This window comes from Tupaia chinensis, unplaced genomic scaffold, assembly GCF_000334495.1.
Source record: "Tupaia chinensis unplaced genomic scaffold, TupChi_1.0 Scaffold000473_1, whole genome shotgun sequence".
Taxonomy (NCBI): domain Eukaryota; kingdom Metazoa; phylum Chordata; class Mammalia; order Scandentia; family Tupaiidae; genus Tupaia; species Tupaia belangeri.
In genome coordinates, this window is record NW_006159982.1 from 1,243,332 (window position 1) to 1,266,632 (window position 23,301).

General features: G+C 39.5%; 1 protein-coding gene across 2 annotated transcripts in view; it reads left to right on the forward strand.

Moving 5' to 3' along the window:
* Positions 1-2,598: 2,598 nt before the first annotated feature.
* The window catches only part of CENPF (centromere protein F), a 62,567-nt gene continuing 41,864 nt past the window's right edge, over positions 2,599-23,301 (forward strand). The window contains exons 1-8 of one of the 2 annotated variants that reach the window (XM_006155828.3): positions 2,599-2,711; positions 5,747-5,949; positions 7,818-8,014; positions 10,608-10,729; positions 11,609-11,700; positions 15,117-15,402; positions 16,745-16,947; positions 22,919-23,044. In XM_006155828.3, the coding sequence (XP_006155890.1) occupies positions 5,788-5,949; positions 7,818-8,014; positions 10,608-10,729; positions 11,609-11,700; positions 15,117-15,402; positions 16,745-16,947; positions 22,919-23,044 (1,188 nt within the window). In that variant the 5' untranslated portion in view covers positions 2,599-2,711; positions 5,747-5,787. Of the gene's footprint in view, positions 2,712-2,974; positions 3,040-5,746; positions 5,950-7,817; positions 8,015-10,607; positions 10,730-11,608; positions 11,701-15,116; positions 15,403-16,744; positions 16,948-22,918; positions 23,045-23,301 lie in introns of those variants that run through there. The other variant, XM_006155827.3, reaches the window with a different exon arrangement.

Sequence of the window (23,301 nt, forward strand, 5' to 3'; positions counted from 1 at the left end):
TTCTTTAAACCTATCTTCAGGGCCAGCAGGGGGTATAGTGGTTAAGGCGTTAAACTCCCACCTGACTGACTACAGTTCAAGTCCTGGACCTGGCAGCTTGCTTTCTCACGTTTCCTCACTCTGGTCAAATGAAAACATAATAATGATGAATAAAATGAAATAATTCTTTAAAAATAAATTAAAGTCTATCTTCAATAATTTAATCCTGTTCTTTTTGGGTCTTTGATTTATCAGCCAAATCACTTGTCCAGGAGTATATTCTGACTTCAGGCCACTTTTTCTTCCATATGAACCAATTGTTCCGGTCAGTGCTGCTCACCAGACTCTCTCCTTAGTGATGCTGTAAGGAGCATCAGGACACATCAGCTTATTAAGCCAACCAGCTGTGAACCAGGATCAGGTGTTTTTCTCCTCTGGTGTTGAGGAAGCCCACAATAGGCCATAACAGTGCATTGAGGGAGAGCCCTGGTGGAACGGAGTGACCTGTGGTTACCCATTTATATAAGTTATTTGTGCCCATTGGACCTGCTTGGGTCTCATCATAGAATCTGACTTGCTGGATCTGACAATACTCCATGATTGGTAGTTCTGACTGCATACTGGGTTGCCCCTCTCCATCTATCAAGGTAGCAAAAAGCAGGGGAAGTGAATCATAAAACTGAAGTCACAGAAATGCCACCGAGTTTTTAGAATAGTCTTCATCACATGATTCCCTTGTTTAAGAAGTTAAAGTATTCTTTATTGTTTATTATAGAAAACATAGCACAAGACTTAGCTGTACAGTGGCCACTCAACAGGTAACTCATCTGAACTTTGAACATTCACTGTCACCTATCTTTCTAGTTTTATTTTCCTTAGGCAGCTAATGAACAGTATTGAGAACCTAGGAAGCAACGGAATAGTAGTAAGTGTTGGGGTCAGGCAGAGTTACTGTAATGGTGTGGAGTCAGACAGAATTTGGTTCAAAATCTAGAACCACCACATACTAGACTGCTCATGGCTGTGTCTCCCATAAGTTCTCCCCTACCATTCCCTTGCCTTTCCTTGGGAATTCAAGGATAGTAGAGAACAAGGCCTTTCTTCTGATAGCAGTTTATTTCCCAAGGTGATCTGGTTTTTATTAGGTCATTGGAAAAGTCATGACATACTTTTCTATTTTCTATGCAAAAATATGTTATGACTCTCCCCACGACTCAAAAATTACTATGTGAAAAGTTACTAGAAATGCAAAGATGAATGAATAGTTGTTTTTTTTTTTTTTGAGAGGTTTTTGCTATGGGGAGCTTGCACTCGCCAGGAAGACAGAGAAAGAGAGAGAGAGAGAGAGAGAGAGAGAGAGAGAGAAAGAGAAAGACAGAAAGCGAGAAATCACATCCCAGGGCAGATGGCCACGCCACAATCCCTTCTCCTCCATTCTCCTCTCGGGATCTTGGGCATGCATGCACAAGCGCCTGGTGTGAGTTTAAGCCACTGGATCTGGGACTTGAACCGTGGTTGACTGCATGGGAGTCCAGCAACATAGCCATTATGCTAACTGCTGGTTTCTGAATGAACAGATTTTATGTAAAAGTATTTTTGAGACTCGTAGGGGAGTCAAGTATAGACATAATACAAAACATGACAGAAAATTCTAAATGGAAAGTATAAACCAAGTTCTAAGAAAGGGCCAGAGAAAAATCATTTCTAAGGAGTGGGTGGCAGGTTTTATGAAGAAAGTTGCATTTGTATTGGGTACTGAAGGGTTAGCAGAATTTCAGAGAAAGGAAGTAGATTAGGTTTCAGGAAGAGTCTAATGAAAAGGTAAAAAGAGGAGCAAAGAAAATTTGGAACCTATTAAGAAAGATAACAGCATCAGAGGTGTATTAATTTAACAATGAATTCTTTTGTTCTTTTTTTGTACACTTACAGTCGAATATGGAAATAAAACAAGTGCATAAAACAAATACAAAACTAGAGCCATCATAAAAAGGAGCGGCTGCATCCAGTTCAATTTTGAAGATTACTCCGAATTTTTGAGTCTGAGGCAATGTCTTTCCTCTGAATCCTAGCTAAGAAACATTTAGAATTACTTATTCAAAATCAGACTGAGGACAGCAGATATAGGGCAAATCCTCGCAAGTTAGATTTCAAATTACATAGCTTCTTTGTGCATCAGTTAACTTTCAAATAAAATGGGAATTTTTCATTAATCAATTGTTAAGAATGCAAGACAAGCATAATACGTAGCGTTTATATCCTAAGAGATTTTTGTACGTGCAGCGTGAGAGTTTTCACCAGACAGCACTCCCGCCTAGGCTGCCGGCGATAGACCACACCCCCAGTATCAGTCGTCCCAGTCCTCGGCTTTTGCAGAAGTAGGAGTAGAAAACAGCATCTAGCTCTACCAAGGCCACGTGATCGCCTCCTCTCCGCGGCAACAAAAAAGCACTCTCGCTCTGCCTCACGCACGGCCGTGAGCGCTTGTTTTTAAAACCCATCCAAAAGGGCCAATCAGAGGCGTAGTCTGAATGCTCGGGAGCGGATTGGCCCCCACTGCTTACAGTGACCAATAAGCGTGGAGGTTGCTTCGATCGGGACCGGAAGTTGGCGAATCGCACACAAGACCGCGGCCCGGGGCATTTCGAATTGGAATCTGGCTCCAGCCGGCGGAGGCTGCCCGGAGCGGCGTCTTGGAGACCGTCTAGTCCCTTCCGCCGTATCCAGGTAGCCAGGTGAGCGCCTTGCCTGGTTCCAGCCCCCGCGGCGCTGCCCCTGGGATCGCGCTCTGCGCCGCTGACGGCTCGTACTAGCGTCCGGAGACCTAGGGGGCGCGGACTGGAGCTCTTTGGTGGGATGAGGAATTCTGACCAAGGAAAAGCGTGAGATAGGCCGGCAAGGCCGGGAGGCGGGGGGTGGTCGCACGAGAGCTTCCTTGTGGAACTTGGGTGACTCTGGTTCGAAGAGTGAACTCCACGTATTTCAGTTATAGAGAGAATGCGTTTTCTGGAAAGGCCGATAGCCTTGGAAGTCCTCTGCGGAACCTCCGGTGGGCGTGTTTGTGTGAGTGAGGGTGGGGCGGGGAGGCGTTAAGGGAAGCCTGGACCCGGCGCCCGCTCCCCACCCCGCACCCCCTCCTCACCCCCGTTCCTCCCGCCCTCCCCCGTACATTCCCATTCCTTGCCCCTTATTGGACTAGGAGTTTAAGGTTTGCCTTTTCGTTCTTTTTCCCCAGTGGCCCAATACACATAGCTGGTAGCTAATGCTTGAATGTGACCAAAAGTCTGCTCTAATTACAATTAGCCTGGGTGTGAAAATTGCTTTAAAAAAAGATGCAGACACAGACACACACACACACACACACACACACACACACACACACACATCCCATACCTTAAATTTTGAGATGGAAAATCATTCAACCTGTTTCTGCTATGTTTATTTCCCTCATTCTATTGTCTTTCTAAATTGCTCCTTTTTATATTTTGTTGACTCTGGGAGCTCTGCCTAATGATTTTAATGTCTGACTGAACTGTTTAAAATAAATACAGGTGTGTGTCTTTGGGGGTACCATGCTTACCCTTCCTGAGTAAGTTGGATTGGAATGGAGGATGTGGTTTATTGGGGCAGCTTAACTAGTTTTTGGGCAAATGAGTAGCATTTAAGATGCTGTCTTCTAGAGATGTAACAAATAACAAAACAGAAAAATGAAAAATTAAATTGGCAGTGAAAGCACAGCTTTCCAAGGTTTGGTATCTAACATACGTTGTCCAAGATCTTTGTTTCTGCCGCATAATTTTCAAAAATATTTTTCTCATCCTTGCTGCTATCATCCTCTGTTCTGATAAAGAACTTATGTTTTTAATAAAAAGAATAATTTTATTTTAATTTGACCAGAGAGGGGGAGAGAGAGAGAGAGAGAGAGAGAAAGTGAGAAAGTGAGAAAGCAAGCCACCAGGTCCACGACTAGAACCACAGTCAGCCATGTGGGACTCTAGCGCCCTTAACTACCAAACCACATGCCCCTCACATAAAGAACTTTCAATGTCAAATGAAATAATACTAAAGTGGTTGGTGGACTTCATTCAGTAAGAAAGGACTTCTTATTCTGTTGCCAAAATAACTGGAAAATGAATTCTTTTTTTAAAGAAAAAATTGATAATTCTAAAGGTTAAAGTAAAGGACAGTTGACACACTTTTCGCTCTGCTGACTTAAGTCTGAGATGAAGCTGAGGAGGAGGTAGGCTACTTCCCCCTTTGTACCAGAGGTTGACATTCACACAAAAAAAATGTTTTTAGGGATTGCACTATAAAGAAAATATACTTGGAACTACTGTTCTAAAGCTTTAGGAAGTTGTCACCCTGGTTATCCTTATTATTTAAAGTTTATTCATGAGAGAGGAAATAGAGAACGAAATTGATTTCCAAGTGTCTCTTTATGTCAGGATCCTCCCTCCTCAGCCTAGGACTGAGACCTGTGGGTGTGTCCGCTGTGCCCTGCCTGTTTCCATTGGGCTGGGAACAACCTGGGCTTCCCATGTGTTCCAGTCTCTAAGCAGCGTGTTAGGAGCAAGACCACCACAGCTGAGCCAATCCCTGTTTTACATTGAGGAAACCAAGGCCCGAAGTCACATATCTTAGAAGAGGCTGGGACCAGCAGTTAACATAATGGCTGTGTTGCTCAACTCCCATGTAGTCAACTGTGGTTTGAGTTCTGGACCTGGTCGCTTAAACTCACGCCGGGCGCATGTGCGTGGGGTTTGAGTCTCTTGCATCACTAAGGTTGTATACTTGGTTAAGATCTGCCTGGAACATGACTTTATTACCTTTCGGAGTATTATAGTACTGATAATCGCTTTCACTCTTCATTCGTTCATGCATTAATTCACACATGACAACTGCTTGGAAGGAGGTGGGTTACCTGTGCCATGGAGAATGATGACGGGTAGTGATGATCCAGTCAGGGATCTCAGAAAATGTTTCCCAGAGGGAAAAAATACCAAGGGACTTGAGAAGGTTTGTGGAAAAATAAAGTATGCGTTTATATTGGGGCAAAAAATTTTGAAATCTATACATAGTTGCCTCATAATATTTAAGATTCATGAACTGTTTGAAGATCTTTATTTTGGGAGAGTTTTTTTGTTATAGGATGCATGTACTTGCCAGAAAGACAGAGAGACAGAAAGCAAGAAATTACCCCCCAGGGGGGATGGCCATGCTACAATCCCTTCTCCATTCTTCTCTCGGGATCTTGGGCATGTGGGCACACGTGCTCGTGAATTTAAACCACCGGGTCTGGGACTTGAAGTGCAGTCGACTACATAGGAGTCCAGCGACATAACCATTATGTCAACTGCTAGTCCCTTGAAGACTTTTTCATGAGTGGTAATTAACAATGTGAAAAGGGAAAGACTAGCATTGGCAGAATACCTTGTCATACATTCTATTTGCTTATTGGACCTATTGCACTCGAAAACCTTATAGCAATATTTTTGTGTTTTGTATAGTGAAAACAAACCATGAGCAATAGAAAGCAGGTAGCCATAAGAGAAGGTAAAACTGAGAAATAAGAAAAGCAGAAAACAAGAGGAAACAAAACACGCACGCTCTGTTCTTCCTATCAGCGCTATTGATAGTTTCAGAGGATGGAGAATTTAGGTATTGTTATCATTTGAAATGTGAAGCTTTGAAATTTGCTCCTCAGAGGTGGATAGGGAGATGCACTGGGTTGTCTTTTTTAATAATAACATCAGCAGTCTGTTCTTTGCAGTTTATTTATCAATGTTGGAATAATAAAGGAGGGAGAGCAAAATGAGCTGGGCTTTGGAAGAATGGAAAGAAGGCCTGCCTACAAGAGCTCTTCAGAAAATTCAGGAGCTCGAAGGCCAGCTTGACAAACTGAAGAAAGAAAAACAGCAGAGGCAGTTTCAGCTGGAAACTCTGGAAGCTGCACTGCAAAAGCAGAAACAGAAGGTAGCACTCACGCACTGTTCTTTGAAACTCTTACTTTTGGTTAATGATTTCACCTTTAAATTCAGACAAAAATTATTATTGTTATTTTCAAGAGAGATTTTTGCTATGTGCTTGCTGGAGAGACAGAAAACGAGAAATTACACCCTTCCCCGGGGGCGGGGCAGATGGCCACACTGCAATCCCTTTTCCGTTCTCCTCCTGGGATTTTGGGCATGCATGCGCACATGCCTGGCATGAGCTTTAAGCCTCCAGGTCTGGGACTATAACCACGGTCAACTACGTGGAAGTCCAGTGAAGACATAACTGTTGCACCATCTGCTGGTCCTGAGAGAAATGATTTTACTGTCTTCTGATGGTGATCTCACCCTCTTCTTTTTGAATCATTTTTGTTTATAAATTGCCTCTGATTTCTTCTTTGTTCTCATTCTTGTTTCTTTGTTAATGCTCAGGGCTGTTCATTTCTATTTCAACTTCCTTTTGAGACCATGAGTTGGAAATTCCTTTTCATTGTGCAGCCTCAAGGCCACAGTCTCTGGCTGGTCACCTGGGGACAGTATTAGAGCATGTTGTAGTTCAGATGGGCATCACTTTCTGAGGGGGGGCTTCTGGCCTTGGTGCTCCTGCACCTTTTCTCTTCAGAACTAGGGAATGAAAACCTGAGCAGTACTTTTTTTTTTTTTTTTTTGCTGTTGGGTATATGTGCTTGCCCAAGAGAGCCAGAGAGAGGGAAAATGAGAAGTCATCCCCTGGGGGATGGCCACGCTGCAGTTTCTTTTCCTCCAGTCTCCTCTTGGGATTTTGGGTGCATGCGTGCATGCGTACATGTATGTACCTAGCTTGATTATCATATTGCCTGGTCTGTGACGAACCATGCAGCTGGTCCTGTGGGATCCAATGCCTTAACCTCCATATCACCTGCTGGCCTGAACAATACTACCTTTTTGGTTTTTAAGAGTTATTTATTTACTTTATTAAATAAATTATTATTTTTAATTTTATTATTATTTTATTTTAAAATTTGCTACTAGGCATGTGAGCTCATGAGAGAGAGACAGAAAAAATGAGAAAGCAAGTCACCAGGTCCAGGACTCAAATCACAGTTGGCCACGTGAGAGTCTAGTGCTCGAACCACCATGACACCTGCTGGCTCCTGAACAATACGTTTTTATTAACTTTATTAGCCAACAAAGTAGTGATGTAATCTCTGCTTCTAAAGTGGTTTTTTTTTTTTGAGTTTTTTTTTTTTCACTATAGGGCGTGTACGCTCGCCAGACAGACAGAGACAGAGAGACAGAAAGCGAGAAATCACCCCCCTCAGGGGGATGGCCACACTGCAATCCCTTCTCCATTCTCTTGGGATCTTGGGCATGCACGTACATGCGCCCGGCGTGAGTTTTAAGCCACCGGGTTCAGGACGTGAACCATGGTCGACTACATGGGAGTCCAGCAACATAGCCATTATGCTAACTGCTGGTCCCATCTGCTTCTAAAGTGTTTGAAGTTATGGGAGAATTTTCCAGTTTCTTATAGTAACTGACTTTAACAGTGAAGCTTAAGAATGAGTTGCTGAGGGAGATTTATAGTGTTAGAGGATTTATAGTGTTATCTTGTGGGGATACTAAAGACTCCTTTCTAGAGTGGGTATGTATAATCCTGACCAAAGACAATGTAATATATGACTTTGTGGACATTTTTTATCTATAGGCTTCAAAGTGTGGTCATTTACAATTTTCATGTTCATAAAGCCTTGTCATCTGGCTTATTAGAACCATATCTCACGAAACAGGTAGCCAGCATTGGATCTACAGGTAATGCTTGGCAAATTAATGAAATAAATAATCTGTTTCATTCTGAACAATCCCCATTAGGTTGAAAATGAAAAAACCGAGGGCACGAACCTAAAAAGGGAGAATCAAAGATTGATGGAAATATGTGAAAATCTGGATAAAAGTAAACAGAAGATTTCTCATGAACTTCAAATTAAGGAGTCACAAGTGAATTTCCAGGAAGGACAACTGAATTCAAGCAAAAAACAGATAGAAAAATTGGAACAGGAACTTAAAAGGTACTTTTTTAGAATGGTATTTGTAAAGATATGTTTTTGTGTATTCATCAGATACCTTTAACTTTTAGCTATGTGATTATGCATTGCCATGATTTTTTTCACCCCTGTGGAAAAAATAGCGATTCAGTTCTGTCATTGCATTGCTCAGTGCTCTGAAAGTTCGTCAGATGATAGGTCCCTTGATTTATTTAGTCACTTTGTGTATGATTAAGCTGTTCCCTGTGCCAGGTCATTGAGTGATACAGTAATAAAATGAATATACCAGGGCCAGCACATGGCATGGTGATTAAGGTGCTCGATTCCCACACAGGCGACTATAGTTCGAGTCCTGGACCTGGTGACTTGCTTTCTTACTTTCTCTCTCTGGTGAGGACACATGTCTTGTAGCAAATTAAAAAATAATAATAATGAGGGACCAGTAAATGGTGTAGTGGTTATGTCACTGGATTCTCACATGACTGCCTAAAGTTTGAGTCCTGGGCCTGGTGGCTTGAAAATCATGCCAGGTGTGTGTGCGTGTATGCCCAAGGTCCAAGGAAAATGGAGAAGGGATTGTGGTGTGGCCGTCCCCCTTATCACTTTCCCTATAACTGTCTGTCTCTCTCCAGCTAGCACATGTGCCCTAAGGCAAAAACCTCTTAAAAAATGATAAATAGAATGGAATAATTCTTTTAAAAAAATACTAACAAAATTATTAACAGTGGCTATGGAAAAGATGGAAGGAAGCCTAAGTTTGACTTACTCTGATAGCTTAGGTTTTCCCTGTGTGCAAAATCTGTTGTAGAGAATGAGACAGAGGGACCAGCAGTTAGCTTAATGGCTATGTCGCTGGACTCCCACGTAGTCGACTGCGGTTCGAGTGCCGGACCCGGTGGCTTAAACTCAGCCCAGTGCGTGTGCGTGCCCAAGATCCCAAGAGGAGAATGGAGAAGGGATTGCTGCATGGCCATCCTCCCTGGGGGGTGATTTCTCGCTTTCTATCTCTCCGTCTCTGTCTTTCTGGCGAGCGCAAGTGCCCTATAGCAAAAAAAAAAAAAAATCCTCTCCAAGAAAAAAGAGAATGGAGACAGAGAACTAGGTTAATAATAAAAGGATTTAGGAACACTGAGGACCCAATTAAAGTCAGAAGGAATTTTCAGTGGAATCACTCTGTTGGATTGTGTGCTTTTCTTTTTTCTTTTTTTTTTTTCTCTCCTTTCTATCCCCCTTAGTTCCTGGGATATAAAGTGCTGAAAAGGTGAACAGGCAGGTTGATTTAGGGTTTTTTTTTGACCAGGTTTATGGGGTAGAATACAGTAGAGTAATTGGGGCTGTCTGGGAAGAAGGTGGTTGAAGTACTGTGCCGTGGAGTCTTAACGCTGTAGAACATTTCTCTTGGACAGAGCTGTTTCCTACCCTAAGCTTGACTATGATGGTTTGATTTGCTAAGTCTTCATTATATTCAGCTCATACATTGCCTCTTCCTTCCTGCATAGAATTTGGAGCTGGATGTTGCTCAGGGCACTGTATTACTTTTTTTTTTTTTTGCTACTTTTTTCACTCCCTGCATTGAGTAATGAACCCATGATAGGGACTGGTACATATATTAGCCATTCTAAAAGTCTTCATTTTATTTCTTATGTTAAACTAAAATCCAAGACAGTAGAGACTTGGAAGAGTTGAGCCCCCTTTTGAGTGGGTCATTTGGTTCTGAAAGGTGTTCAGAATTTACTTGAATGTTAAGGATATTCTGTGCAGACATATATAATTTTTTTTCTGCATTTGTTTTTAACTTGTTTCCAGCCAATTTTTTCTAGATTAATAATACTAACTTTTATGTGTTATTAATATATGATAATATATGAATATGTGATCTATATATCAAGTCTTGAAGCGACTAGCATAAATGATGTCATCCATTCATGATTTGAGCCCACACTTCAATGACGTCATCATTCTCCTGTTTCTGAAATTCTAAATTCTTATATATTCCTGTGTCTCTCTTTGGCTTAGAATATAAAATTTGCTTGGACTAAATCTCCAGCACCCCAACTCTTTTTATTTTAATTTTTTGTTGTGGTTATTACAGATCTGTGCTGTCACCTGAATAATATCGTAACTATTGGTTTATATTTCTGTTTTTTTAACTAGACTGTGTTCTTTTGAAGACAAGGAACTGCATTTATATCTGTCACATAAGTTCTTATTAAATGTTTGGATGTTTGTTGAATAAATGAAATGATTAAGTTTTTTGTTTTTGCTTTTTTTTTTGCTATAGAGTGTATGCTCACCAGAGAGAGAAGTGAGCAGTCACCTCCCAGGGGTGACGGCCATGCCACAGTACCTTCTCCATTCTCTCGGGATTTTGGGCATGTGTGTACATACTTTTGGCATGTTTTTCAAGCTACCAGGTTGGGAACATAAACCTCACAGTTGGCCATATGGGATCCATCCACCTTAACCACCACACCACCAGCTGGCCCAGAATTGTTAGGAATTCTTAGAGTATGACTATTTCTTTCTTTCTTGGTAAGTTTATTATTTTCTGAGACTGTATAGTATTGATCTGTACTATTTGCTCTCACTGATCTTCTCTTGGGTTCTTTTCTAACAGATGTAAATCTGAGCTTGAAAGAAGCCAACAAATGGCACAGTCTGCAGACGTCTCTCTGAATCCGTGCAGTACACCACAGAAGATGTTTACTACTCCGCTAACACCGCGTCAATGTTATAGCGGTAAAGGGTCATCTTGATAGAAATAGTCTTTTACTGAGATTTTTAATTCTGTGAAAGACAATTAAACTTTGATGTTTAATTTGGGTGTTTAAAAAATGCAACCACATTTAACATAAAATATCTATTGAACTACATTTATTAGATTAAGCCTTTATTTTTCTTTAAGAAGAATTTTATTATCATCATTTTTTAAGTTTGACCAGGGAGAATGGGAGAGAGAGAGAGAGAGAGAACACGCGCGGCTGCGCAAGTCACCAGGTCCCAGACTTGAACTGCGCTCGGTCATGTGGGGTTCCAGCACTTCAGCCACCATGCCACCTACCTGCCTCAGGGTTAGTTAAGCCTCCCACCCCCCAGATTTTGCCAGAGGGCACATGTGCTTGTAGGGGATTGAGTGAGATAGAGAGAGAAAGTAAGAAAGCACCCCTCATAGAGGGTGGTCACACTGCAATCACTTCCCTATTTCTTCCTCTTTTGGGATTTTGGGCATGTGCGCACACACACTCACACACACGCATGTACCTGCAATGTTTTTTCAAGCCACTGGGTCTGGGACTGAAACTGCTTAGTTGCCATGTGAGACCCAGTGACCTTAGCCACCATGCCATGGGCTGGCGGTGTTAAACCTTTTAACTTTCACTTTATCCTTCTGTGATGTGCATTAAAGGAAATTCAGTTTCAGAATATTCAAAACAATTAGGTTTCCATGGGTTTTGACATTTGAATAATTCAGTCCATATTTGATTTATTGTCTTAACCAAAATGTGCTTTTCTACATGGTATATTAAGGTACTCATTTCTAAACTGTCATAGTCATCAATCTGTGAATTCCTTCCTGAAACCAGTGATAGAAATAAAATTATATTTCATTGTGTTTAGGTTCTAAGTATGAAGATCTAAAAGAAAAATATAATAAAGAAGTTGAAGAACGAAAAAGATTAGAGGCTGAGGTGAAAGCTTTGCAGGCTAAAGTAAGTAAATTATGGGCCCATTAAGGAATATGCTGTTAAAAAGTACTTTGATATATTTATAGAATAGCACAAACGTAGAAAAAATTGTTTTACACAGAGCTGATTTTTTTTTTTTTTAATGTCTAGAGAAAGATCCTAGCGCATTAGTGGTGATTAATTTTTATCTAGGTTTTTTTTTTTTTTTAAGACATTTTTGCACTTGCTGGAGACAGAGAAAGGGGGATATCACCCCCCCAGGGGGTATGGACATGCTACAGTCCTTTTCCATTCTTCACTTGGGATTTTGGACACCCATGCACTTGTGCCTGGTGTGAGTTTCAAGCTGCCAGGTCTGGACCTTTAACCACAGTTGGCCATGTGGGCGTCCAGTGCTTTAACCACTACACTACCCGCTCAACCAATTTTTAGTTTTAAAAATAGATAAGGTGAGTAAAATATAATAGAATAAATTTTGTCCCCAAATATTACATATTGATAGAACTCTATAGAAACTATTGCAGTGGGCTGACCTGGAGTGCAGCGGTTGGATGCTATGCATTAGGAGCAGGATCTCACATGGCCTTCCATGGTTTGAATTGCAGCCCCGGTGGCTTTGGAAACATGCCGGGCATGTATGCTCCTTCTACTGTTTGAATCCTAGCCCCAGTGGCTTGAGAAATGTTCTGGGTATGTTTGTGTTTATGCTCAAAATCCTGATGGGAGGGAGAGAGCGTGGAGAGAGGATTGCATTTTGACCATGCTCCATTAGAGGGGCCTCTCTCTCTGGTGAGTTTATTTGCACTATGGTAGTTAAAAAAAGAGCTTTTAGGGGCCAGCAAGTGGTGTGGTGGTTAAGGGCGCTGGACTTCTACATGACTGACCATGGTTTGAGTCCCAGACCTGGTGGCTTTCTTTCTCACTCCCCGCCCCCCGTCCGTCTCTGGTCAAATTAAAAAATAAATAAAGTTGAATAAAATAATTCTTTTTTTTTTTTGGAGAGGTTTTTGCAATAGGGCGCATGCGCTCGCCAGACAGAGAGAGAGAGACAGAAAGCCAGTAAATTACCCCCTGGGGGGATGGCCATGCCGCAATCCCTTCTCCTCCATTTTCTCTCAGGATCTTGGGCACGCACGCACACATGCCCGGCGTGAGTTTAAGTCACCGGGTCCAGGACGTGAACCACGGTCGACTACATGGGAGTCCAGCGGCATAGCCATTAGGCTAACTGCTGGTCCCCCAATAAAATAATTATTTTAAAAATTTACATTTATGAGAAATCCATGCTGTGTTTAGTTGAAAAAAAATTAAAAAAAGAGAAAAGGGAAGAAATTGTAGCTATATAGTTATTTCCTTATCTGTTGGTTTGTTAGAAGTCATGATGTGTTTTTCTGTGCAAAAATGTCATGACTTTTCTGACAACCAGTACTATGATCTAGTGATAACAAGCATATCTAGAGAGGGCAGGTAATTCCTGATGCTCACTGGCTGGCTTTGGCACCTAGAGGGAAGGGCTTCATGTGTGTCCTTCTGATGGAACATGGTGGCTCTTACCACAGGGACTGGAAGTATGAGGATCTTATCTGTGAAATGTTTATTTCAGAGGAGAACATTAATTAACACAGTCTCCAAGACAGATTTATGTCAAGAGTTTTAAACTCTGTTTTGATGATTATTCAAACAGAGGTAGGTAAAGAGATTTGTTTAATATCAACAAAATAAACAAAATGCAGGTTTTTAAAACCTCTACTTCTAGTATAGGTTCTGACCCTAAAAATGACCTAGTATTTGTTGAATTTTATTTCTACCATTTCTATTCTGGGTTTTTTTTTTTTTTTTTTTTTCAAATTTGTCCATAGGGTACATGCACTCACTCATTATGAGGGGGGATGACCACACTTCAGTCCCTTCTCTATTTTCCTCTTCAGTATTTAAGCATGTATGCACATGCATCCAGTGTTTTTTTAAAAGAATTATTCAATTTAACTATTTAATTATTTTCTTTTAATTGCACCAGAGAGGGACAGAGTGAATGAATGAGAGAAAGAGAGGAAAAGCGAGAAAGCAAGCCGCCAGACCCAGGACTCTAACCATAGTCAGCCTTATGGGAGTCCAGTGTCCCTAACCACCACACCACCTACTGGCCCCTGTCTGGTGTGTTTTTGAAGCTGCTAAGTCTGTCTTGAACTATGCAGTCAATCATGTGGAATCCAGCTACCTTAACCACCATGCCACCGACTTTCCCCACTAATTATTATTATTTTTTTTAATTCCTATGTGGAGCTTAATGGTGTGTTTCCACTAAACAGAAGAATTTGATGACTGGTTTATTAAGGTTAAGGTTGAATTTATAAGTAAGCACCACCTCAAATATTGAGGATCACGAAGTACCTATTTTTTTGAGTCTTAGCAATTTTTGTTCTTTTTGTGCCTTTAACCTTCATTTTGACCTGATACATGGCAAAGGCATTGCTCATCAAGATGAATAGAAGTTAAATGGTAATTCTCTGCTTTGTCCTAGAAATACCATGCAATTTGTCATGCAATTCAGTCATTAGTAACAATTCTGTCCTTACCTGATTCTTAGACTTATTTTATGAAAAATGCATGTCTCCATAAATATTAAACCTCTTATGGCAAGAAAAATGTTTGTTATCAAAAATTTAATGTCATATCTATGGCGGAGTCTTGATATTTGTCAGAATAGAGGCAGAGAGAAAAGCAGAAAGAACTGAAAGCACTATATAATCCACAAATGTATATTATATAAAACAACTTTCATGACTTTTTTCAAGGGGAGAATGATGGTATAGTGGAAAGTAAGAATCTTGAAAGTTCTTTAGGCTGAGATTTCATTTTAATTCTCTTTTTTAAAAAACAATTACTTAATTTTACTTATTCATTCATTCATTTTAATTTGACCAGAGAGAGAGAGAGAGAGAGAGGAGAGAGAGAGAGAGAGGGAAAGTGAGAAAGCAAGCTGCCAGGTCCAGGTCTCGAACCATGGTCAGCCATGTGGGAGTATCCAGAGCCTTAATCACCACACCACCTGCTGGTCCCTCATTGGAATTCTCTTTATGGCCATCTATATGGGGAAGTGACCAAGGACAGCCAATTTGGAATCAAAGTGGCAGTGAGCAGTCATATGTGTAAATGGAATGTGAGAAATGCAGAATAAATGTAAGCCTTAGCTCATTTTAAATCGTTTGGTTCTCCAATGGCAGTGCCTTTCCCCTTCATCACTGGGAAGCCTGACCTACAGAACATTTTGGTCACTGTGTATTGGACTTAGTGGTTCCCCTGACAAGATGAATGTCCCTTCTTGGTTAGTCGGTGGAAGTGTTAACTTCTTTGTATTATGACTTTATGTTCTATTTGGAAATAAATTGCCTTGAATATGGAGATTTCCAAAGGTCTCTAAAGAGTGTCTGTTTTTGCAGAGAACAAGCCAGACTATTTCCCAAAGCACCATGAACCACCGAGACATTGCTCGACATCAGGCTTCGTCGTCTGTGTTCTGGCAACAAGAGACCCCAGGTCGACTTTCATCTGATTCTCACAGAACTCCAGCTGGGAGAGATTTCTCTGCATCTCACTTTTTGAGGGACCATGAAGTTACTCCAAGTAAATTAACTTCGAAAATAGGGAAAAGAGATGCAAATAACGCTGCCTGTGATAATTCTAGTAGTCCTCACCTTTTGGATCAGTTAAAAGCCCAGAATAAAGGTAAATTCTTGAGCTAAATTTAATTTAAATTACATTTTTACTGAGCTAGTTTCAGGGGTGATCCTAGGTATTTTTAATCCTAGAAACTGTTTAAGTGTTTTGTAATAAAATGTCAGTGGGCAGCATCCCAGAACGGCGGATGTGAGATACTGTCTTTTTGATAATGATAAAAAACATCATAGTTTTGGGATGTAGTTTTATATTGAAAAGCTGGTCCCTGAAGCTTTTAAGAGCGGGTCAAGAGACTCTAACTTGTCGTTCCAGAAGCAGAGCAGGCAGATAGGTCACAGTTTGTGCGCCCCACACCTCATCTGGCTCCTTTTGTGGCCTGTGAAATAAGCCTGTGTTCTGACCATCTTTGGCCAGAGGTGTGGCACATGTCTGCAGAGCCACTCTGCTGTGCTCTGCCAGGTTGTCCATATGGGAACAAACCTGTAACCTTGGCCACTGTGCCATGCTGCAACTGACAGCCAAGGGTACCAGGTGGTGCTTCGGAATCCACTCTGTAGAATATGATCATTTCCAGTGCTCTGATACATTGAAAATCACTGTCAGGTTCACTGGTGAGAGCGGTTACTGCCAATGCCATTGGAACAAATATCGTGTGTATGTAGGAGGAAAAAAAGGGAAAATTTTGGCAGTATAGGAGGATCACACTAAATCTTTATGGGAGGTAAAGCTATCAGAGAATGTAGGAGGGTGAAACTTTCATTTCTTAGCACCAATTTATGTTGATATGGACATAAGAAATACTGGTTTGCTAGTGTATAGAACCAAATGGTAGTTTTAACAAAGGAGGTATAGGTGATGAACTTTTTGCAGCCCCAATGAGACTTTTTTTTTTAAATTTATTTTTTAATTTTTTTTGCCATAGGGTGGGAGTACTTGCCAGAGAGAGAGAGAAAAAAAAAAAAAGAGGAATCAGCCCCTGGGGGGGATGGCCATGCCACAGTTCCCTCTCATCCATTTTTGTCTCAGGATTTGAGGCATGCATGCACATGCACATGCGAGAATTTCAAGCCATTGGGTCCAGGACTCAAGTAGCAGTCAGCCATGTGGGTGCTTTAAGCACCATGTCACCTGCTTGTCCTAACTATTTGTAACTCTAGAAAAGCATTTTCTCCCTCATGTTTTGGTGTGAAAGGTAAGATCTGTGTCTCCTGCTTTCTATAGGTAGTATTTGGATACAAATGACATTAGAAACACACTACTGAAATTAAATCCAATTAAAGTAGCATCCGTGTTTAATGTACAATGTTTATATTTGTCTCAACAAAAATTCTGATCATTTTGTGAAAAATGTATGTGAATTATTAGAGTGTGGTTTTTCTTGTTGTTTAAGAGCTAAGAAGCAAGATTAATGAGTTGGAACTACATCTGCAAGGACAAGAAAAAGAAATAAAAGGCCAAGCGAATAAATTTCAAGAAGTCCAACTCCAACTGGAGAAAGCAAAAGTGGATTTAATTGAAAAAGAGAAAGTTTTGAACAAAAACAGAGATGAACTGGTGAGAACCACAGCACAATATGACCAGGCATCAACCAAGGTACTACTTGACTTTATGAATTATTGTTAAAGAAACAGTTTTTTCATACAGTTCATTGGGAAGACTGTTTGGCATTTACATTTATGAAATAAATGTGAGCAATGATCATTAATAGGGTGGATCTTTAAATAGCTTATGGAAACATACATGTTAGGAAAAACGATGTGTGGATTTCAACAGTTTTTTCCCCATCAGAATAAATTCACCATTTAATTCCTTTTTATATTTTTCCATGAGCTTTTAAAATTCCATTATATGTACTAGGCAGTGTTGATGCAGTTAAACAAGTAAGCTGGGATTTGGGTTTATTTTTTAGTTTTCAGTTTCGTTGATTTATGTTATATCCTTGTGCTTGCTTTAGATTTCTTTAGTTCTAAGAAAAATGTCATTAAATTCTTTAGGTTGATGTTATGTTGAGTTTGTTTATAGCCTTCTTGATTTTCCATTGTTGAAGGAGGGATCTCCAGCTCTAATTGGAGATTGGTTTGTTTCTCCTTTCCGTTTTTTGCTTCGCATATTTTGTAGCTTTGTTGGTTGGTGCATACATATTTGGGATTGCTGTATTTTGGTGGACTTGACCATTTTACCATAATGTCCCTTACTGTTCTTGGTAATTTTCTTTATTTCGAAGTTTACGTTATCGGATAATACAACCACTCCAACCTTCCTTTGATTAATATTTGCATAATGTATTTCCTCCTTTCTTTTTACTTGCAGCCTGCTTATATTGTTTTATTTATGGTGAGTTTTGTGTAGAGAATGTGTTGTTGGGTTATATGGTTTTTTAAAAATTCATTCTTTTACTATCTGGGTGTATTTAGACCATTTATATTTACTCTAATTATTGATATTTCATGACTTAAGTCTGCCATTTTATTTTTTGTTTCTCTCCATTTTTTATTTCTTTGTTTTATCCTGTCTTTCTGTGGATTACTTGAACACTTGAGAATTTAAATTTGATTTATCTATAGTAATTTTCATGTGCATCTCTTTGTAAATCTGTTAATGGTGATTGTTCTAGTTATTAGATAGATTTTAGAAGATACTAGATTTACCTGCTTTTTCATCATTTTACCATCTCCTGTTTATAATTTGTTTTAAATGTTTACATATATGTAGGACTATATTAAATTGACATTTTTGTAGTTTTTGCTTTAGCCATCAGACATTTTAAAAGTTGAAGCAGAGGAACGTCTACTTTATTTTTATATATGTATACATGTAATTTATATATGTACACACACACATATATAATAAATTATATGTAATTTATATATATACACATAAGTGTGTGTGTGTGTGTGTGTGTGTATACACACACAAATTCCCTTATGAATAAATGCTTCCCTTTTCGTTCCTGTGTTTCTTCCAAGGTGTCTTTCATCATTTCCTTTTAGAGACTTCTTTAGCCATTCTTTTAGGGTAGGTCTCCTGGCCACAGATTGTCCTTAGTTTCCCTTCGTTTGAGAATGTCTTGATTTCTTTTTCATTCCTGAAGGATATTTTTGCTGTGTATAGGATTCTGGGTAGTCAGGTTTTTTTTTTTTTTTTCCCCTTCACTGCCATAGTGTTTTTACTTAAGTCCCAAACTACACAGTCAGCATTCTGTCATCTTTCTACTTTTCAGAATTTTCTTAGGTTCGTTTTAATATAATATCCAAGGCTTATATTTGTTCTTGTTAGGAGAGAAAGGAAAAAGTATGTCTTTTCCCTCTTCCTGCAATTGGAAGTCAGATTCATTTTTCATTTTTTATATTGCAGTGCAGTGCTTTACCCAGAGGGTCCTTTTTTTTTTAAGAGATTTTTTACTACAGGGTGCGCTTGCTCGCCAGAGAGAGACAGAGGCAGAAAATGAGAAATCACCCCCCCATGCTACCTTGCAATCCCTTCTCTTCTATCCTCTTCTTGGGATTTTGGGCATTCACACACTCAATACCCGGTGTGAGTTTTAAGCTGCCAGGTCCGGGACTCAAACTGCAGTTGACTACATGAGAGTCTAGCAATGTAACCATTACGCCAGATTCTGGTCCCTTGCCCAGAGAAATTCTTTATCAATATTGATTACATGGTTAGAGAGCACTAGAGCTTCAGTGGGACTGTGATCTCCCTTGATCCATATATATTGTAGTTAAGTTTGTAATAGTACTTTGGCTTTTTTTTTTTTTAACACTTTGGTCTTTTAAGTAGAAGGATTTAGATTTGAGCCTGGCTCTGTCATAACTCAGTTGTGTTGCTTTTGGAACTATTTAACTTCTGAACTTTAGCTGCCTAGTTAATAAAATGATGTTAGTTATAAGACATTTTTAGTCTTAGTGTTATTCCAAAGACTGAGATAGTTTTTGTAAAGGTTTCAGCTTAGTACCTGGCATATGTAAATATATAATATTAGCTGTTATCATAGCTTGTTATTGAGTTCTTAGTCAATTACGCAAGTTTTCAGTTGCATTTCTGCCAACTCAGGCCTTCCTATGTATAAGAACTACATTTATCCTTTTGCATTTCTCCTCATTGGTTTTGGTGTAACAAAATCCACTAAATCCTGGGTTATATATCATATTTTTTGAGGTCTCTTATCAGATTATGAATTAAAATTTTTGACGAGGACAGTGCTGAGAACACATCTCTGGCTTGCTTTCTGTTAGAGCTGTCCCTTCAGATTCGTAAGACTTATTATTATTATTATTTTTTTTTGAGAGGTTTTTACTATAGGGCGTGTGTGCTCTCCAGACAGACAGACAGAGACATAGAGACAGAAAGCAAGAAATCACCCCCCAGGGGGGGGATGGCCACGCCACAATCCCTTCTCCTCCATTCTCCTCTCGGGATCTTGGGCACGCACGCACACGCGCCTGGCGTGAGTTTTAAGCCACCGGGTTCGGGACGCGAACCGCAGTCAACTATGTGGGAGTCCAGCGACATAACCATTGTGCTGACTGCTGGTCCCTGTAAGACTTATTTGATCTGGGCCTTTTGGACTCCTTTTTCTTCCATTCAGCTACAAATCCACCTCACTGAAAATTCAGTCTGCCCTTTGTCATCTTTATATGATTTTGTTTATTATGTTGCTGAAATGAAATTATGCTACATTTATGCCTTTTCTTGACCTATTATGGAATTACCTAGTAAATAAAATGGAGTTAATATAACAGAAATCATTACTGAATTCTAAGTGAGAATATGCTGTTTATTATATGTGTCTTTTCCAAATACACTTGAACCTTGAATAACATGGGTTAGGGATGCTGACCCCCCACACAATTGAAAATCCACATGAAACCTTAACTACTATAGCCTTCGGTTGCTAATAGCCGTACTGATAACAAAGCTGACACATACTTCGTATGTTATATATACATATACTGTATTCTTACAATAAAGTAAGCTAGAGAAAAGAAAATAATATAAAGAAGATCAGGAGGAGAAAATACACTTATTTATTAAAAAACAAAATCCATGTGTAAGTGAATTAGCACGTGTTGTTCAGGGTCAGCTATATTTACAAACCGTGTGAAATACAAAGCTTGAGTTCAGAGTGTGGAGATGGCTGCAAACGTGGGATTCAGCACCCACATTTTATAGATGAAGTCTCAGACCCAGAGAGCTTAAGGGAGTGAGTGGCCAGGGTTATATGCTGTATACTTTTAAGGATTTGCACTTCCGGGCAGCATTTTTATGGAGCATTCATGACACCTAGTGGTCAGCCTGTCTTACATGGATTATGCATCATTGAGATCAGGATGCAGTTTAAACATTCTACAAATGCTCTAATTTTAAAGTACCCTGTAAAGATTCTTTTTCAGCCTATATATCTAATAGAAAAGGATTGATTCTTTTAGTGCATGTGTTGCAGTTTGAAGATTTGCCAGTAGAGGGCGCCGATGACTCATTATTTCCTCTGGTGCAAGTTTTTTATTTTTTTTTAATCCCTTGAGATTTGTTAGTCTCAAATTTTAGCACATCATCATTTGGGTAAGAATTTCTGTCTGATTTGCTTACTGCTGTATCCCCCAATGCCCAGAACAGTGCTTGACATGGAGTAGGCTTCTATACATATGTGATGAATTTATATTTATTATTTTATATAATCTCTAATATTTTTTCTTATGCATTTAAAAATGTAAGGATTTTAAAGATAATGACAAAGGTATCTTTATGTCTAAGGTAATGGATTTGAACCACTGGCTCAAAATTTTACATTTTGAATCTGGTTTTAAAAGTTTTGATTCAAGTTGAGCATGAAAATCTAAAATCTGAAAAGCTCCAAAATCCCAACCTTTTTGAGTGCTGACAAGATGTCACTCCTGGAAAATTCCTCACCTGACCTCATGAGATGGTTATACTCAAAATACTGTAATACAAAAATTTTGTATAAAACATCCCTCAGACTCTGTATAAAGTATATATGGGATATAAAGGATTTCTGTGTTTAGATTTGGGTCCCATCGGCCAAGATAACTCATGTATATGTTGATATTACAAAATATGAAAAATTTTGAAATTCTAAACACTTCTGGTCCTAAGTATTTTGGATAAAAGATACTTAACCAATATTTGCAAAAGCATTTAGTCATTTATGACCAGCTAGGCTCTTTTCAGCTTTGGTTATTTGATTGTTGGTAACTGTTCTTCTAGCAAAGTATTACATAGTGTTTCTTTCCCTATGAATTCTCAGTTAAATTTTAATATTTTTAATAGTTTTAAATCAGACTATGAAAAAAATCTCCAGAGAAAATAAATTAGAGAGAGTCACCTAACTGGTACACATTTCTTTTGTAGCAGGAATTCTTCCCCACAGTATTGAGTAATTGTATTATTCCTTGGGTTCTTAGAACCATTTTGTAAGGCAGTTTGAGGGTTTGAGCCCATGTGAAAGATACAGAGGAATGGGTTTCCCTACTTGAATTAGGACCATTTTGTTCATTCTAATTTGAGAACATTTTAAATTTTTGTGTAGTTCACATTTTAAAAATTAGCCAGTGATAACTATTTAAAAAGGCAGCAGAATGTTCTTTTGGTTGCTTATGGCAGCTTGGTTAAAATCACAGGTACCAGCAGGTGGTGTAGTGGTTAAGATGCTGGATTCCCACTTGGCCTACTGTGGTTCGAGTCCTGGACCCAGTGGCTTGAAAAATCATATAAGATACCTTTGTGTGTGTGCGCCTGAAATTCTGGGAGGATAATGGAGGAGAAGGGATTGTGAAATAGCCAATTCCTCTTAGGGAGTGATCTGTCACTTTTCCTTCTTACTGTTACTTTCTCACCACTTCTCTGGCAAGAGCATGGACTCTGGTAGAAACCTTAAAATAATGGTGATAGTCTCTGGAGTGCTGTGAGTCTCTGAATTTGAGGTGGCATAGTGGGAACATTGTACAAAGAAGCATTTTAATATTTAAAATTTTCCACAAAATCCATTCTAGAAATAGATTAAAATATGAGGGTGATAGGCACTCAGATTATTTTATAGCATTGAAATTACAGAAGTCTACACCGTTGCATTTTAACCTTCCATTTCTTTCTTTTTAATTGCCAGAAGATGCTTGTGCTTGTCAGAAAAAGAAAGAAAATCACAGAGATTTCCCTTTTTTTATTGAGAGGTTTTTGCTATAGGGCTTAGTGCACTCACCAGAAAGATGACAGACAGAAAGCGAGAAATCACCCCCCATCATGGGGGGGGGATGGCCATGCCGCAATTCCCTTCTCCTCCATTCTCCTCTTGGGATCTTGAGCACACATGCACACGCGCCCGGCGTGAATTTAAGCCACCGGGTCCACTACTCGAACTGCAGTTGACTACATGGGCGTCCAGTGACATAGTCATTACACCAACTGCTGGTCCCTACATCTGATTTTTTTATGAAGTAAAAATACTGTAACAACGGCAAACTTGAAACAAATCTTGGAAGAAATTTTTCTTTAATACAAAATATTCGCTTCTTGATTTATAATGAACCTTGTTACTGCTTTTTGCTAGTGTACTACATTGGAACAAAAACTGAAAAAATTGACTGAAGATTTGAATTGTCAGCGACAAAATGCAGAAAGTGCCAGATGTTCCCTGGAACAGAAAATTAAGGAAAAAGAAAAGGAGTTTCATGAGGTAAGGCAAATAGATTTGTGAGGCATTTGCCTGCAAGGCTCTTGTACCCATTTCATAGTTTCCTCATTTGAAAAGAGGATCCACTTATCGTCATTTGGGAGATTCCACCACATGGTGCTTTGTGAGCGAAAGGTCACTTTATTTTCCTTCACGCCCGCATTTTTATATGTTTTGTGTATTTCAGGTTTTGGTAGTAGGAGAGAATTAGTAGTCACAATTGTCGTTTTTACCTACATTTTTTGATTTGTTCTGGACTT